This window comes from Anolis carolinensis, chromosome 1, assembly GCF_035594765.1.
Source record: "Anolis carolinensis isolate JA03-04 chromosome 1, rAnoCar3.1.pri, whole genome shotgun sequence".
Classification (NCBI taxonomy): domain Eukaryota; kingdom Metazoa; phylum Chordata; class Lepidosauria; order Squamata; family Dactyloidae; genus Anolis; species Anolis carolinensis.
In genome coordinates this window covers 292,419,813-292,436,220 of record NC_085841.1, presented here as the reverse complement: position 1 = coordinate 292,436,220, position 16,408 = coordinate 292,419,813, and the positions used below count along the sequence as shown (strand labels likewise).

At 38.8% G+C, this 16,408-nt stretch overlaps 1 protein-coding gene across 1 annotated transcript in view; it reads left to right on the top strand.

Moving 5' to 3' along the window:
- slc1a2 (solute carrier family 1 member 2) overlaps positions 1-16,408 on the top strand; it is a 149,396-nt gene that overhangs the window by 99,315 nt on the left and 33,673 nt on the right. Inside the window, exons 4-6 of the mRNA XM_008105943.3 lie at positions 1,509-1,759; positions 13,422-13,584; positions 14,821-14,947. Of these exons, the coding sequence (XP_008104150.1) occupies positions 1,509-1,759; positions 13,422-13,584; positions 14,821-14,947 (541 nt within the window). The remainder of the gene's footprint in view (positions 1-1,508; positions 1,760-13,421; positions 13,585-14,820; positions 14,948-16,408) is intronic.

Here is a 16,408-nt window from a genome sequence, read left to right as displayed (position 1 = left end):
CCCTAAGACAATTGGATTTTGAAAATTTTGGGTTGTTTTAGTGATAGTTTCAGTGGAGACATTTTTTTCCATGATAATGTTTTACAGGAGTGAATTTCCTTTCTGAAGAGTAGATTTCCTCTTGCTTCCTGTTGATTCATCAAGTCAACAGGGGCCAATTTTACCAGCATGATTAAGTGCTGTGCCACGTGCCACCCATCAACTGGCCCACCTCTAAGAGATATCCAGATGCAACGGGTTTCTACTATCCTTTCAGGAACAGAAAACTGCGAGTTTAACATTGACATCCCATTCACTCCCAGGAAAAGCTGCCCTGCTGCCTGTAGGCTGAATTTCTTATGACACCATTTCCTTACTTTCCAAGCCATGCCAGCCATTACCCAATTCCTCCAGAGACAGCAACCTCATTTCACTACTGGCACTACTATCTTACCAACACCGAGCCCAAGTGAAACATCATCTCACCAAAGACCCCCTTTTTAAAACAGGAGTGGCTGTTGCCAAACAGAAGAGAAGGTTAGGAGGTGGCAAGATGTTTAAATATTAGAAATGATCCCATATTGAAGAAGGAGCCAATTTGTTTTCTCCTTCTCCAGAGACAATGACAAGGAGCAGTGAATTGAAACTGTAGAGAAAGAGATTCCACATAAACATTTGGGAGATCTTTCTGATGGTTAAAGCTGTTTTTTAAGTAAAGGCTGTGGATGTCAGTAGTGCTTTGATTTTGTATTTCTGCATGTCAGAATGGGGTTGAACTGGGTGGAATTGGAGTCTTTTCCAGTCCAGTGATACAGATTGACCATCCCTTATCTAGAAATTTGAAATACTCTGATGGTACAATGTACACAAGCCTTCTTCCAGCAAAATATTTTAAAATGTTGTATAAAATCACCTTCAGGCTATATGGATAAAGTGTATATGAAACATCTTATCCATATGTGTTTAGACTTGGGTTCCATCTGCGAGATAGCTCACTATGTATATATAGACAAATAAAGATATTCCAAAATCTGGAAAAATCCAAAATCCATATCACTTCTGGCCCCATGCATTTTGAATTAGGGATATTCAAACTAGATTGGCAAGAATCTTTTCAGCTCATTTTAGTTTGGGACATCTTCTCTATAAAAGTTCCAGATGTTGTATTTATTTATTTATTTATTTATTTATTTACAGCATTTATATTCCGCCCTTCCCACCCCGAAGGGGACTCAGGGCGGATCACATTCTATACATACAAGGCAAACATTCAATGCCTTTTAACATGTATTTGTGTGTATGTGTGAAATGATATTTAATTTGTGTGGGATACTAACAATGTGCATACAAAAATAAAGCACTACAAAATTAACTGTAAAAACCTGCAGACTAATATAACACAAATCCAACAGGTAAGTAGATTTTTTTTAATGTGAATGAGAATTATGGTTCTTGGCAGGTTATAGAGAGTTGTGACACTGAATAAGGAGCTCTATGTGTACTAACTCATCCCATGCTCTTTCATGCAGGTTTGTCTGGCTTGGATGCCAAAGCTAGTGGCCGATTAGGTACAAGAGCTATGGTGTACTATATGTCCACGACTATCATTGCTGCTGTATTGGGAGTTATTCTGGTCTTAGCCATTCATCCAGGCAATCCAAAGCTGAAGAAGCAGCTTGGAGAAGGAAAGAAGAATGATGAAGTATCTAGTCTGGATGCTTTCTTGGATCTTATCAGAAACCTGTTCCCTGAAAATCTTGTTCAAGCATGCTTTCAGCAGGTGAATAACATCCCTTTGTCTTCCTGCAGTGTGAACACTATAAGAATAAAAATATGTATTTGTAAATTAGATTTCTAACTGTAAATGGAACTTATTGATCTGGAATTTGCTCTCTCTCACATATAGACATACATTCAAAGGGGTGCTTTGAATGTGATTTTCCTGCTTCTTGTCAGGGGGTTGGACTGGATGGCCCGTGAAGTCTCTCCCAGTTCTATGATTCTACACCACTACCATTTAATAGTGAAAGAGAAATGCTTCCTTTTTACACAAATATTAAAACAATCAAAGCATCTGTCCAGTTCCAATGGGAAGCAATTAGGCTTGCTATTTCATTACCACAAGGTCATTTGGTTTTCTTTGCTTTGCTTGTTTGTTTGCTATTTTGACTTGAAATATATTATAATTCTTCTTTATGACAGTATTTTAAAAACCAGACATTGGTTTATTCATTTCCTACAGTGCCATGTGAATAGAGTAATGTGGAAATGCTACCATGTCTACTCCTGTATGAGACATATCAATTGGAAATCTACAGCAAAAGTGCCAAAGTAACTGACGCCAGATAACTGGGCAGTTTTTGTGGACATATCCACTTCATTATGACCATGAATATAATATATATTATATTATATATATTATAGCTTTGGATGAGATACTGGAGGGAAAGGAAGTGTTCCTGCTGATGCTTGTTGTGCTGTTACTCAGTGGATAAATAAGTCAGTATGTGTCGTGTTTCACCAGAAAAGTCACAGGAGCAGAGTCATGTCTGAACATGTTGAAAAGATAATTGTTTTCTTAGTCAAAAAGCTTTTGTAAACTCTTCTTCATGAGCCATTTAGAATCAAAGTCCAAAAAATCTAGACTTAGAATTCTCAAACCATTTACTTGATACAAACTGACATGCAACATTTTTTAAAAAAATTATAAAACCACCATCTTTTGTGCATCTTAGAATCAAAGAATTTTAAGAGTTGGAAAAGGCTACTAGGACCATCCAGTCTGATCTGACGCAATACAGAAATCCACATGTACACTTCTGAAAGATGCAGTCACAAATTTTGTTTAAAGTCCTCCAAAGAAGGACAGCCTCACCACTAGCCAAGCCTGTCTGTTCCTCTGTAGAACCATTCTTAAACAAAAAAAAATTCTTCTCAATGCTTAGGTGGAATTTCTTTTATTGTTATTTTAACCCACTGGTTCTTGTTCTAAACTCAAAAGTAACAGAAAACAAGCTGGCCTCATCTTTTACTTTACATCCTTTAAATTATTTAAGGATGCATCAATTGTCACCTTCCAGTTTTCTTTTCTCCAAGTTAAAGTTGATCCACAAGTCTTCGTCAACATCCTCAGGACACATTCCAGATTATCAATATCCTTCTTGAAGTATGGTGCTCAAGACTGAACTGAGTATTCCAGGTGAAATCTGACCAAAGTGGCACCACTACTTCCTTATTGCTATTGATACAGCCTTGAATTGCAATCAAATTTTTTGGCTTCTGCATCACATTGTTGACTCATGTGCTTCTAATTTCATCTTTGGTTTTCATCGGATGCTTCCGAGGTTCTGCTTCTTTCATTGGAAAAGTGACATGATTTTTGAAAGAGTATGTGAATACAGTTTCAACATGGTACATGCTTTCTGCTCTAATCATCAGTAGACATGTGTGAGTTCTTTATTTTCCTTTTGAGGTTAGATTATCTGGCATTGAAAGGCTTGTCTTTTCATGAACCCAGAAACACCAGTTTCCAAAAGGTTTTCTAAGTATTCTGATATGTCATCACTGAAATTATTTTAAATATATATATTCTGAGGTTATAACTCCAGGCTACAGTGTCTGGGGAAGGAGTAGAGACAGGGCCAGATGACACATCCAGAGAAAAGTAACTATCACAGTAACAAGCCATCTCTCCTTTGCATCTTTCACTGTTTAGTCAAACATGTTTCAATCCTGATCTTAATCACACTTACAAAGAAACTCAGATTTCAGGGGAATTTTCGTCCAAGTAAACATCATTAGCTTCATAAATTGTGTATTGTACTGAACTGAGAATCAGTTCCTTGAGTGGAAAAACATCATAACAGATTAGGTGAGAAGGAAGCTTCCAAATATGCAATGGACACATTGGTAATTGTCCTGGTGGTTGTGATGCTAAAAGCCATGCTTGTTTAGAGCATCATCAAAAGAAGGGTCATGTAAACAGACCTTATGTTCCAAAAGGAGAATAATGGGTCTCTCTCACACACACCACTTAGAGTACCTCACCAATAGCAGCTTCCCCGCTAATAGTGCATGACAGGATGTGGGGATAAGCCCTTGAATGTAGAAAGCAGAAGAATGGAACAAAGGACTAAACAGAAAGTTACTGTGTTAATGTATTCTGGCAAGCAATCTATTTGAGTTACTTCATTATAAATGTTTAGTAATTCCATTAACACAATATAGGAAAAACATAGAAAAGATGGGAAATAAAATAGAATTAAAATGTCAGTAACATAGTTATAATGTTAAATAGCAATAAAAATACAATTTGCTTTTCACCCAAATCATTTGTTCATTGAGGATGAAATTATGCCCATCCAACATCTATCTATCTATATCTCTATCATCTATCTATCGATCTATCTATATATAAAAGAGTGATGGAATCACGGCAGCGGACAAAACAACAAAACTAAACACCTCACAACCTCAAAAATGGACAGCACAACCCCTCATCCATGCCTCTAGGTTGATACAACAAAAAGAAAAGAAAAATAAAGTCCTAATTAGAGGGAGAGGAATAATTGTTTTTATCCAATTGCTGCCAGTTAAAAGGCTAAGCTCCACCCACTTGGTCTCCTAGCAACCCACTCAGCCCAGGGGACAGGCAGAGTTAAGCCTCACTTAGGCCTCTTCCACACTGCCTATAAAATACAGATTATCAGATTTTAATTGGATTATATGGCAGTGTAGACTCAAGGCCCTTCCACACAGCTATATAACCCATTTATAATCTTATATTATCTGCTTTGAACTGGATTATCTTGACTCCACACTGCCATATAATCCACTTCAGTGTGCATTTTATCCAGCTGTATAGAAGGGGCCTCATATAATCCAGTTCTAAGCAGATAATATAAGATTATAAATATACAGTGCAGTCTCACTTATCCAACATAAACAGGCCGGCAGAACGTTGGATAAGTGAATATGTTGGATAATAAGGGATTCAGGAAAAGCCGATTAAACATCAAATTAGGTAATCATTATACAAATTATGCACCAAAACATCATGTTATACAACCAATTTGACAGAAAAAGTAGTTCCATACGCAGTAATGCTATGTAGTGATTACTGTATTTACAAATTTACCACCAAAAATCACAATGAATTTAAAACACTGACTACAAAAACATTGACTACTAAAAGGCAGACTGCGTTGAATAATCCAGAACACTGGATAAGCAAATGTTGGATAAGTGAGATTCTACTGTAATATGAAATAATTACTGTGGTACAATAATAAAAAACAATATAATCTCTAAAACCAGGACAGTAAATAAAGAGCAACACTCTGAAAGCAGGGAAATTGGAAATTCCACAAAGGAAACAATCAGGGCCAGCTAACACCTTCCAAGAAAGGATTCTTCCAGAAAGGAAGCTGAGAAGGGGGGTGAAGCAGTGTGTATTACCAAAATCATTATTATTACTATTATTATTATTATTATTATTATTATTATTATTATTATTGTATTGCTGTAAACCGTGAAAATGAATACAATCTGACTCCAAGTATTCAAAAACACTAAAATCAGAATATATAAAAATTACTGTGGTATAATAAAACACAACAATATAATCTCTAAAATCAGAACACTAAATAAAGAACAACACTCTGAAAACAGGGGAATTCCACACAGGAAACAATCAGGGCCAGCTAACACCTCCCAACAAAGTATTCCCATCACCAAAGTCTGGCAAATCCTCTATTTTCTGAGGTCCACAGATAGTAGAAGCACATAAAATCTCGCAAAGAACACCACTCTGAAAACAAGGGAATTTCAGACAGAAAACAATCAGGGCCAGCTAACACCTCCCAACAGAAAATTCACTCAGGCAGGAAACAGCCAGGCTTTAAAGCTGCAAGGCCATTACATGATAATCATTTCCCCTAATTGCAACATTCATACTTTCCTCCAACAGACAAAAAAAAACCAATCAGAAATATTGTATATTCACAACCTTTAGGAAATAATATCCCCCGATGGTGCAGCGTTTTAAAGCGCTGAGCTGCTGAACTTCTGGACCGAAAGGTTGCAGGTTTGAAATAGGGGAGCTGACAGAGCCCCCACTATTAGCCCCACCTTCTGCCAACCCTAAAGTTCAAAAACATGCAAATGAGAGTAGATGAATAGGTACTGCTCTGGCAGGAAAGTAACGGCGCTCCATGCAGTCATGCCACATGACCTTGGAGGAGTCTACAGACACCAGCTCTTCGGCTTAGAAATGGAGATGACCACCAACCCCCAGAGTCAGACACGACTGAACTTAATATCAGGGAAAAACCTTTACCCTTTACCTTAACTACCACCAATTCCTCAATACTTTATTTCCCATACCACCATACTTCACCACAGCAACGTGTGGCCGGGCACAGCTAGTTCTATATAAAGAAGTTTACCTGAGTGATAATACTTCCTTCCTTGCTACCAATGAGAGAGTGTTGTCCATCACACCTGAAGATAACAATATAGTTCAGGAGATGCAGAACTTCCATATCATTGTTTCTCAGCAGAGGATGTGTTTGGGAAAAGGATCCCAGAATTTCCCAGCTATTGTAATGATTCTAGGACCATGATCCACTTTATTTCCTGACCAAACCAGATGTGAGGGTCTACCAAAATGAAATCCTGTCAAAAGGTACAATGGTTAATTGATTGCAAGCATGCATCAAATGGGATGCAGCAATAAAACTGAAGGCTAAGGCGAAGTTAGCTCACATCCCTCAGCTGATAAAACAGTCCTTCATCACCATTCCTATCCACCAGGGTTCTCATGATGAACAGAACATCTGCCCAATTGATCAGTTTTCTGGATTGGATTATGACCAAATTGCATCATCTCAAAAGGAAACTGATAACCCAGTCTTTCTCTATATTTACATACTCTTTCTCCCTTGTTATAGATACCACTGTTCTAGGTTGTGGTGATTATTAACCCATCGGGTCTAACATAGAAACAATTTCCCAGGTGTTCTAGAGTGAAACATTTTATCTACTCCTTCAACATAAGCAGACTTCGCTCAAGCTGCTAGAAAATTATTATTCTGAATTTTATTTTTATTTTGTAGTACAAGTGTTCTCCATCTCACTGTTGCCCATTCATTCCCTTGAATCTGAGGCACTGGAGCAATACTTAGGTGAAGACTTTTGCTATCCAGTGCAAAAAAAAAAAAAAAAACTGGCACCAGGCAACAGTAACATGATCCAGATAGCATGCCTTCACTTTCCCACAACAGAGTTGTATATACATGATGACTAGAGCTGCCTCCATCAACAAATATTGGGTTTAAATGGGTTATGGAGTTTAATTCTAATCTATTCCTCTCCAGCAGCATTCTTCTCCTTCTTCATTAATAAACCAATTGTGAAAAATATCATTAGATGAAGAGCTAACAGAAATCAAAACTTTTGCTAGGTTTGTCTGTAAGACTTAGGATGTACAGTATAAATTAGCAGCTCCTTTAGAAAAAAAGCTTTCTCAATTGGAGAGAAATGATTAGGCAAAGCTTACAAGGGAGTTGAACTGCTCTTGGAACATTTGATATTATTGTAGAGCAGTGATTTCCAAATTAGTCCTTCAGGTGTTTTGGAGCCACTTTGGGCAATGGTCAGAAATTCTGGGAGCTGAACTCCAAAAAATCCAGAGAACCAGAACTGGATGCCCATGGGGGAAAAGATGGAGGTGCAAAATGTCATAATTTGACATCATACTCAATCACAGTATCAACTTCAAGGTAGTATATTCTTCCCTTTCTTGCTTCCTACAGATATGGGTGCTTACTGAAAATATGGGAAATTTGTCCCTCCTGATTCCACTGGTTTATTTATTTTTATTTACAGCATTTACATTCTGCCCTTCTCACCCCGAAGGGGACTCAGGGCGGATCACATTGCACACATAAAGGCAAACATTCAGTGCCATGACATAGAACAGAGACAGAGACAAGACGCAGCAAGACGCAGGCACCGGGCTGGCCTCGAACTCATGACCTGTTGGTCAGAATGATTTGTTCTTTATTTATTTATTTCGTGTCAAAAGCATTGTACATTTCAAATAATGGAAATAAAAATAAAATTTTAGAAAAAGAAAAGAAATCACAACTAAATAGTTTTGGACCAAAAGCGGGCAACAACAACCGCATTGTCTGTAGCTTTAAACAACTCCTCCTCCGTACATGAGGCAGGGCATTGTGGGCAAGCAAACATATGCTGAGTTGTTTGTTCAGCTCCACAGTCACACAAGGTGGAGGATTCCTCCAGGTAGTGCCACCTTGCCAAGTTGTCTTTAGATCTGCCCACTCCGCTTCTGAGTCTGTTCAGGGACTTCCAAGTTGCCCATTCTTGGTTTGCCCCTGGAGGAAGACCCTCTTGGGGGGCCATCCAGTTAGAATTGCCAGGTTTAGCTGCCCAGAGAGACACCCTTGCTGCTGCTGGAGGAACATCAAGAGGAGTGGTGGTTCTCATGAAGCCCTTCCTTGATTTGAGTCTGGTGGGAGAAGGCTGATAGTCATGCAGTGGGTGGCTTTCACAATGTTCGACCTTTTTTTTCTCACCATTAGCAGCAACTTCCCGTCGCACGTCAGGAGGGGCAATGCCAGCTAACTTGTAGAGTTAATCAACAGGTGTAGGTTTAAGGCATCCCGTGATGATTCTGCATGTTTCACTCAGTGCTATGTCCACCTGCTTTGCATGGGCAGACTTGTGCCAAACAGGACAGGCATACTCTGCAGTTGAGAAAGACAAGGCCAGGGCTGATGTTCTTACTACTTGTGGGTCTGCACCCCATGCGCTGCCAGTCAGTTTCCGCAGGATGTTGTTGCGTGCAGCTACTTTGTGCTTGGTGTTCATGCAGTGTTTCCTATATGTTAGTGTTCGATCTAAGGTGACACCAAGGTATTTAGGATGGAAACAGTGTTCGAGCTCTTGGCCTTCCCAAGTAACTTTCAGTTTCCTGTTGGCTTCGCGGTTACGTAGGTGGAAAGCACACACTTGTGTCTTGGCAGGGTTAGGCTTCAGGTGGTTCTCTTTGTAGTAGCTGGAGAGATCTTTCAAGGCATTGGTGAGTTGCTTTTCAACTGTTTCAAAATCTTTTGCTTGTGTTGTAAGGCCAAGGTCATCAGCATATATAAAGCTCTTTGTGAGTGGAGGTTGTGGCTGATCGTTCGTGAAGATATTAAATAAGGTCGGTGCAAGAACGCTGCCTTGGGGTAAACCATTCTTTTGCCTCCTCCATCTGCTTTTCTGGCCCTGAAACTCCACATAGAAGCTGTGGTTTTCTAAGAGGGTCTGGACAGTTTTTGTAAAGTCAAAGTCCCGGGTGCTATGGTAGACTTTATGCAGCATTTTTCTATGTTGCACCGTGTCATAGGCTGCCGTAAGGTCCACAAAGACTGTTCCCGTAATGCAGCCTTTCTCATAGCCTTCCTCGATATGTTCAGTCAGATGAAGAATTTGACCTGTACAGTTTTTCCCTGGTCTGAAACCTGCTTGTTGTGCAATAAGCTTGGGTTCGATAACAGGTCCTAGTCGATTTAATAGCATCCTCTCATAGACTTTATATAGATGACATAAGAGGGAGATTGGTCGATAGTTCCTGGCATTGGAGGCATCTTTACCAGGTTTTAAGATGGCAATTATCTTAGTTTTCCTCCATGCTCTGGGAATCTGTTTGTGTGCCAGGCATTGATTGTAGAATTTCAAAAGCCAGTTTTCAGCTTTGGGGCCCAAGTGTTTGATTTGCTCCATCATCAGGTCATCTAGGCCAGGTGCTTTACCAGTCTTACATCACTTGATGGCTTCTCTGAGTTCTTTCAGGTTTAGAGGAGAAGACAACTGGTGGGTTTCAAGTTCTGGCACCCTGTTGATTTTCATGTTTATTCTGCTGCGGTTGGTTTTCCCATTCTGAATTAGCTGGTGAGCTATCTGATCTGGTGTCACGTTCGCGTGTCCAGGGTTGACCAGAGGGTCACTATCCAGGCGTCTCAGCAATTGCCAGGCTTTTCGGCTACTCTTGGACATGTCCAGGTTCTCAAGCAGCTCTATCCAACGGTCTTTCTTAGCATTAGCTAAGGCTGTAGATAGTTTTTGGCCTGCTGCTATAGTCCCATCACTGTATGGGTTTTCTTGAAATAATCTGAGATATTCTTGTAGCTGATTTAGTGATTCTTCGTTTAGACCTGGTAGGTAGCTTGTGCGACAGCCTCTAGGGATTGAGAGCCTCGAGGATCTTTTCACAGCTTCTACAAACAGGTCATAATTTTCTATAGAAGGTTCTATATCAGAAATAGCAGCTTCCAAGGTCTCTGTAAACTTTGTCCAGTTAGCTTTATTGAAGTTATATCTTCTGCGGAATGGGACACTTTTCGGTCTTACAGCTGCATATGCTACGCAGCATATTGGTCTGTGTTGTGTGTTAGGTATTGGGTTTAATACCCTTTTGGTGCATTGGTGGCTTATGCTTTCCTTTACAAAAATCAGATCAGGGTTATAACCACGCTTCCATCGGCCGCTATTAAATGATGGTGGTAATTTACTGTCATGAAGGAGGCTCATTCTACTGTTGTCGGCCCACGTTTCCAGTCTGCGCCACAGCCCGGTTGAAGCAGTTTCATTTGCAGCTGTTTCAAGCTTACCAAATTACTTTTGAGATCTACCTTCTCAGGCATGTAGTGCAACAAAAGTAAATTTCCCAAGATCTGTGACTGGCTCAGAACATACTAAAATGCCTGGAAGTCAGCACACCCTCAGTTTTTCCAAGAAGCATCACACATGGATTTAGTTATGAGAATAATCCCCAGTTGACATTTCCTGGTAATGACAGCCCAGTCTCATCAAGAATGCAAAAATTCAGGCTCGTTGTTTTGTATTCATTAAGAACTGCAGCAAATGTTCCTTAGTGAGAGACAACTTCATGATGTTCTCAGGGTCCTCATAATGCTTAATAGATGACAAAGTTCTTGAGATAGTATCTTACTCTGAGGGAAAACTTTCAGGAATGTTGTCCTGCTTCGGAGCTTCTGATCTGGCCCTCAGTCATTGCTCTTCTGATATTTTTGTTATTGTTGTTTGTTGCCTTTCAAAGCCATATATTTGTATAGGGTGCTCAAAGGGAACTCTGAAATGGTGAACTTACCCCACTTCAGATCGTTGCCATTACTTTTGCCACCAAGTTAGCTTTGACAAACAGTGACCCTGTGAATGAGAGCCAAGAGCACTTATCATCAACAGCTCTGCAACCTTAGGGCTGTGGCTTTCTTTCCGCAACAATCTGTTTGTAATGCAGTCTGCCTTTTCTTCATCTGCCTTTCACTTTACGGAATACTTTCATCTTTACTGATGAATCATGTCATCTCATTATGTGTCCAAAGTATGATACCTTGTTTAGTCAGTTTGGCTTCTACTGAGAGTTCAAACTCAATTTGTTCTTGGACACATTTATTTGTATTTTTTGGCTCTCTACATCTTTCTTCTAGCAACATATACTCTTCTAAGTGATAGTCCTTTTCTGATTTTGTGGCTACTCTCTTCATTTTGATATATTGTAGATGCAAGGTATAGAAACTATTTTGATGAGTTTATCACAGATTTTAAAGTTATGTAAGAGTGTATCTACACTGTAAGTTGGCACTACTTAATTGCCATGGTTCAATGACATGGGGTCCTGGAAATTGTAGTTTTATGAAGACTTTCGACTTCTCTGCCAAGGAGCAGTGTGATATCAGAGTTGAAACCAAAAGTACTGTATATACAGAATGATGACTATTTTAACCACAGAAGGTGGTTTTGAACTGGTTCTAGAAGTCACATTATCTGTGGCTTACAACAGAGGATGGCATTTTTTTCCATTTCCAGGTGAGATGTGCATATGCAATCCAGAGGCATATAAAGTGGAAAAAAGATGCAGAAAGTGAGAGCAGTTAAGGCATTCAGTTACTTATCCAAGGGAGCCAGTTAGCCACTTGCTACTCAGCAACTCTTGAGAATTTTCATCAACTCTCCATTATGTGTTTAGTGTAATATTCTTTGCATTCTGAGGAGTTCATTTCACCAAGAAATATGGTCTACATTGTGATCATGCTGCCATATACTCAGGGAGTTATTTCAAGCTTCCCCCTGACTTTGCTTGATGTACTTTTATCTCCTTAATGACCATTGCAGCCTGCTTTAGTGGTGTGCATTGTATAGCCATCATTATATGGTCAGTGTTGATGAACCCTGTGACTGCTGGAAACCAGGGTTCAAATCTCACCACAGCCATAGAGGTCTACTAGGCGAACTCCAACAAGTTGTCCAATGACTATTATTGGGCAATACATGAAAATACATAAAGAAATTCCTTTTTTTTCCTGGGAAGAAACAGTGGGGATGTGGCCTGCTTAATTTGAGCATCCCAGCCACATGGAGTTGATTATCCCTGGCCTGGATCAGATCCATCTATTTTAGCTTCTCCTTCAGTTTTTAAAATGACCTTTCAATCCAAAATATTGAAATTTTAAAACTAAACCAAAAATATTAACCCAATCTTAATTTTGCCACAGAGCCCATACACACATATCAGTGATAGAAGAAATTATATCTGCTTTGAAGTAAGGCTTAGACGTTTTACTTTCTGAGGCTACTTTTTTTTCGTGTCAGGAGCAACCGGATTTGCTTCTGGAGTGAGAGAATTGGCCGTCTGCAAGGACGTTGCCCAGGGGATGCCCTAGATGTTTTGATGTTTTACCATCCTTGTGGGAGGCTTCTCTCATGTCCCCGCATGGAGCTGGAGCTGATAGAGGGAGCTCATCCACGCTCTCCCTGGGTGGGATTCGAACCTGGCAGCCTTCAGGTCAGCAACCCAACCTTCAAGTCACAAGGCTTTTATCCCCTAGGCCACCGGAGGCTCCTATGAGGCTACTAGAAATGCTAGGTACCTGGGATTCTGTTAATCCTAAAAAAAGTAGATTCAGTTCAGAAAAGTATTTTGAATGTTGAACGAAAACATGTATTAGCATTACAATTATTCCTTAGTAAATCTATTAGTATTGCAATCACACTTACACACTGCCAGTGTGGTGCAGTGGCTTGAGTGTTGAACTAGGAACCTGGAGACCAGGATTCAAATTACCACTCAACCATGGATGAACTTAGGCAAATCACTCTCTTTCAGACTCAAAAGAAGGTAAAAGCAAATTTCTCCAGAATAAATCTTGTGAAGAAGCCCTTGCGATAGGTTTGGAAATAACAATTACAACAACAAACCCGACAATTAACTCTTACAAGATCTGCTTTGATATAAAAAAATGGTGGGTTTTCCTTGTAGGAACAGATATTTTGAAGGAAAGCTCAAGTTTAATTAATGTCTTGTGTAAAAAATACATTGCAACTTGCATTTGCAGCTTCTTTTGATTCCTTAGATCCAAACAGTTACCAAGAAAGTGATCGTCCCTCAAGAGATCGAAGAGCCAGACAATGTCACAGACTCTATCTTTGCAATGTTGAATGAAACAGAAGTGACTCCAGAACCGCAGATGGTAATTAAGAAGGGCCTTGAGTTTAAAGATGGAATGAACGTCTTAGGTATTTGTTTTATTTTTAAATTTTATTATCTGTGTTTGTGAAACATCTATCAAATACATTCCATAGGCATTGTATAGTTATTTTAGAAACAGAACAATAATGCAAGAACATCTAAATAAACTCTCATAGAATTAAAAAGAATCCAAAGGGGCATGGAAGCATTTAAATTAATGTATATAAAAGGGAAAGAATTAAGAATAGTTTCCTCTGTGTCTGTGAAATTGTTTGAATGTTTTTAAAGTAATCTTTAACAACAGTCTAGTTTGCTATGCTCCGATTCAAAGTGCATTTAGCATTGTATAATACTGCACTGCTATGTCTAGAAATAAGTTTATTTACTATTTCAAGTAATCAGCATTATAAACATTATGCTATTTCTGATATTTCCATTTCATAGTATCAGCACTTGAAAGACACACAGCAAGTTAGTGTGCCAAACTGAGGAGGAAATCCAGATAAATCCTTCTCCTATATTCAATCTCTGTTTTCTCCTGTTTACCTTCCAACCACATCCCCACATTTCAGAACTTTGTTAGGTAAAAAAGTGGTTTAAGGGGGTGAGGAATTTTACTTGCACAAGTTTTGGCTTTCCTGCAATGTAGGAACACTTCAAATAGTTTATTTGAAAGCTGATTTCATAAATACAACCAGCCCTCCACATCTGCAGAATTTAGGGGTAAAAGAACCCCACAAAAATGGAAAAAAGAGAATAAAAAAGAGAGAATATCTCCTCAAGTCTCTGGGTCCTCTAGTGCAGTGGTGCATGTCCTGTGGCCCTCCGAGTGTTTTGAATTTCAATTCACAGAATTCACGACCATTGGACAAGCTGGCTAGAGCTTCAGGGATTTGGAGTCCCAAACACGTGGAGGGCCACAGATTGTGCACCACTGCATAACTTTGTGCTCAATCTTTGCTAGAAATTTCCCATAGAATCTCAGCGGAAGACCTAGAGATTCCTAGAGATAATATACGTATTAATCAAATCCATGAATCCTGCAACTGTGGAGGGCCAACTGCAGTACAACAAATCTAGGACTCTTATAGTCTGGTTGCCAGAGCATTTTGATTAGAAATTAAATTATATCATTCTGCCTCAATTTTCAGCTTTTTATATCTAGAATAAATCTGACTAAATTTCTTTCGTACAAATTCCATTTTTTTCCATTCTAGTTTTAAAAATGAACTGAAACAATATTCTCACCTAGCAGTTTTAATATTCTAACATTTATTCAACAGGTCTCATTGGGTTTTTCATTGCTTTTGGTATTGCAATGGGTAAAATGGGAGAACAAGCCAAGATGATGGTAGATTTCTTCAATATCTTGAATGAGATTGTAATGAAGCTAGTAATCATGATCATGTGGTAAGTTGATATTACACAATGTCATTCAACCTTTGGATAATTTCCTCGCACAATATATACAGGTCCTCCTCATTAAGAGCATGTTCTTTGGTTGTGTAATCTGTATAAATGTCTAGATTATCAAAAAATTGAGGCCCCAATAATGTCTGGATTAGGCTATCTGAAACCCTCACCTATTTGGAATACCAATATCCCTCCACAAAGCTCCTCTTGTGTGGAAATGTTAATGCTAGAATTGGGGTGGGTGTGAAACAAGCGGAAGGCACTAACTTTGGACAAAATATTACGCAAAGAGATGTACCAAGCCGTATTGTATCATATTTTCCTTTTGGATCATACTTATATGTTTTTTTTAGTTCTGGTCTAAATCTGTTTGGTTAATCCCAAATAGAAGAGACTCATTAAATGAATAGTTGAACATAGTCAATACATGGATTCAATGAGTCTACCTTAAGTGGGACTAACAATAAGATTCAGTCCAATATAATGGTTTGAAATTACTGAAATTACTCATTTTTGGTTTAGGAGCACAGGACACCCCCCCCCCCCAGTTTTAATCTTTTAAATTCCCAGTTCAAGCCAGCCTCAGTGTTTTTACGTTTGTTAAAATTGTACATAATTCGGGCCAAGATCTTGAACCAGGAGACATAGCTATGACAACAAAGCTGCAGCAAGGTAGCTATAGCTCCTCCTGAAAAACAATATTTTGGAAACATAATGCATCCCCAACCGAGGAATATATGAGGTACAGGAAAGTGGGCCAGCGAGAGATACTGCCTTCACCTAATAATGTGTACATTGTGATCAGCCTTGAGTCCCCTTTGGGGTGAGAAGGGCAGAATATAAATACTGTATAATAATAATAATAATAATAATAATAATAATAATAACAACAACAACAACAACAACAACAACAACAACAAAAATCAATGCCAGGGATCCCAATGGCTTCCTGTCACAACTGTCGGCTACATTATAACTTACCACCAGGAATGAGTAGGACATCTCATTTGACTCATCAGCCCACTCTCAGGTTTCTCAGAAACTCCTGTTATGGAAGGAACCTGTTGTGATTTCAAAATAGGTTTATTGTATTTTTATGCAGAAGCCAACCAGGCACTTGAAAATATGACCACTATACTCATTGGTATACTTTGACAGCAATGGTGCAATGACTTTAAAAGTGGTTATGTGCAATTACAATGTTGAACATTGGGCTTCCAAATTGAGCTTACTGAACAGAATGCAAACTTGATTTGCCTTTTCCATAATCTACACTTTTGAATATATACTTATGCTGGATGCACATATTTCTCTTGCATTCTTCTGATGCAATGCATGTCAATGTCACTAAACACATTTTCTGTGCACTATTTTCCTAGCAATAGAAAATATTGTACACATTTTTATATTATCAAACAGCATTGCCAAAAAAATCAAAGAATGTGAATTTTGAAAGCT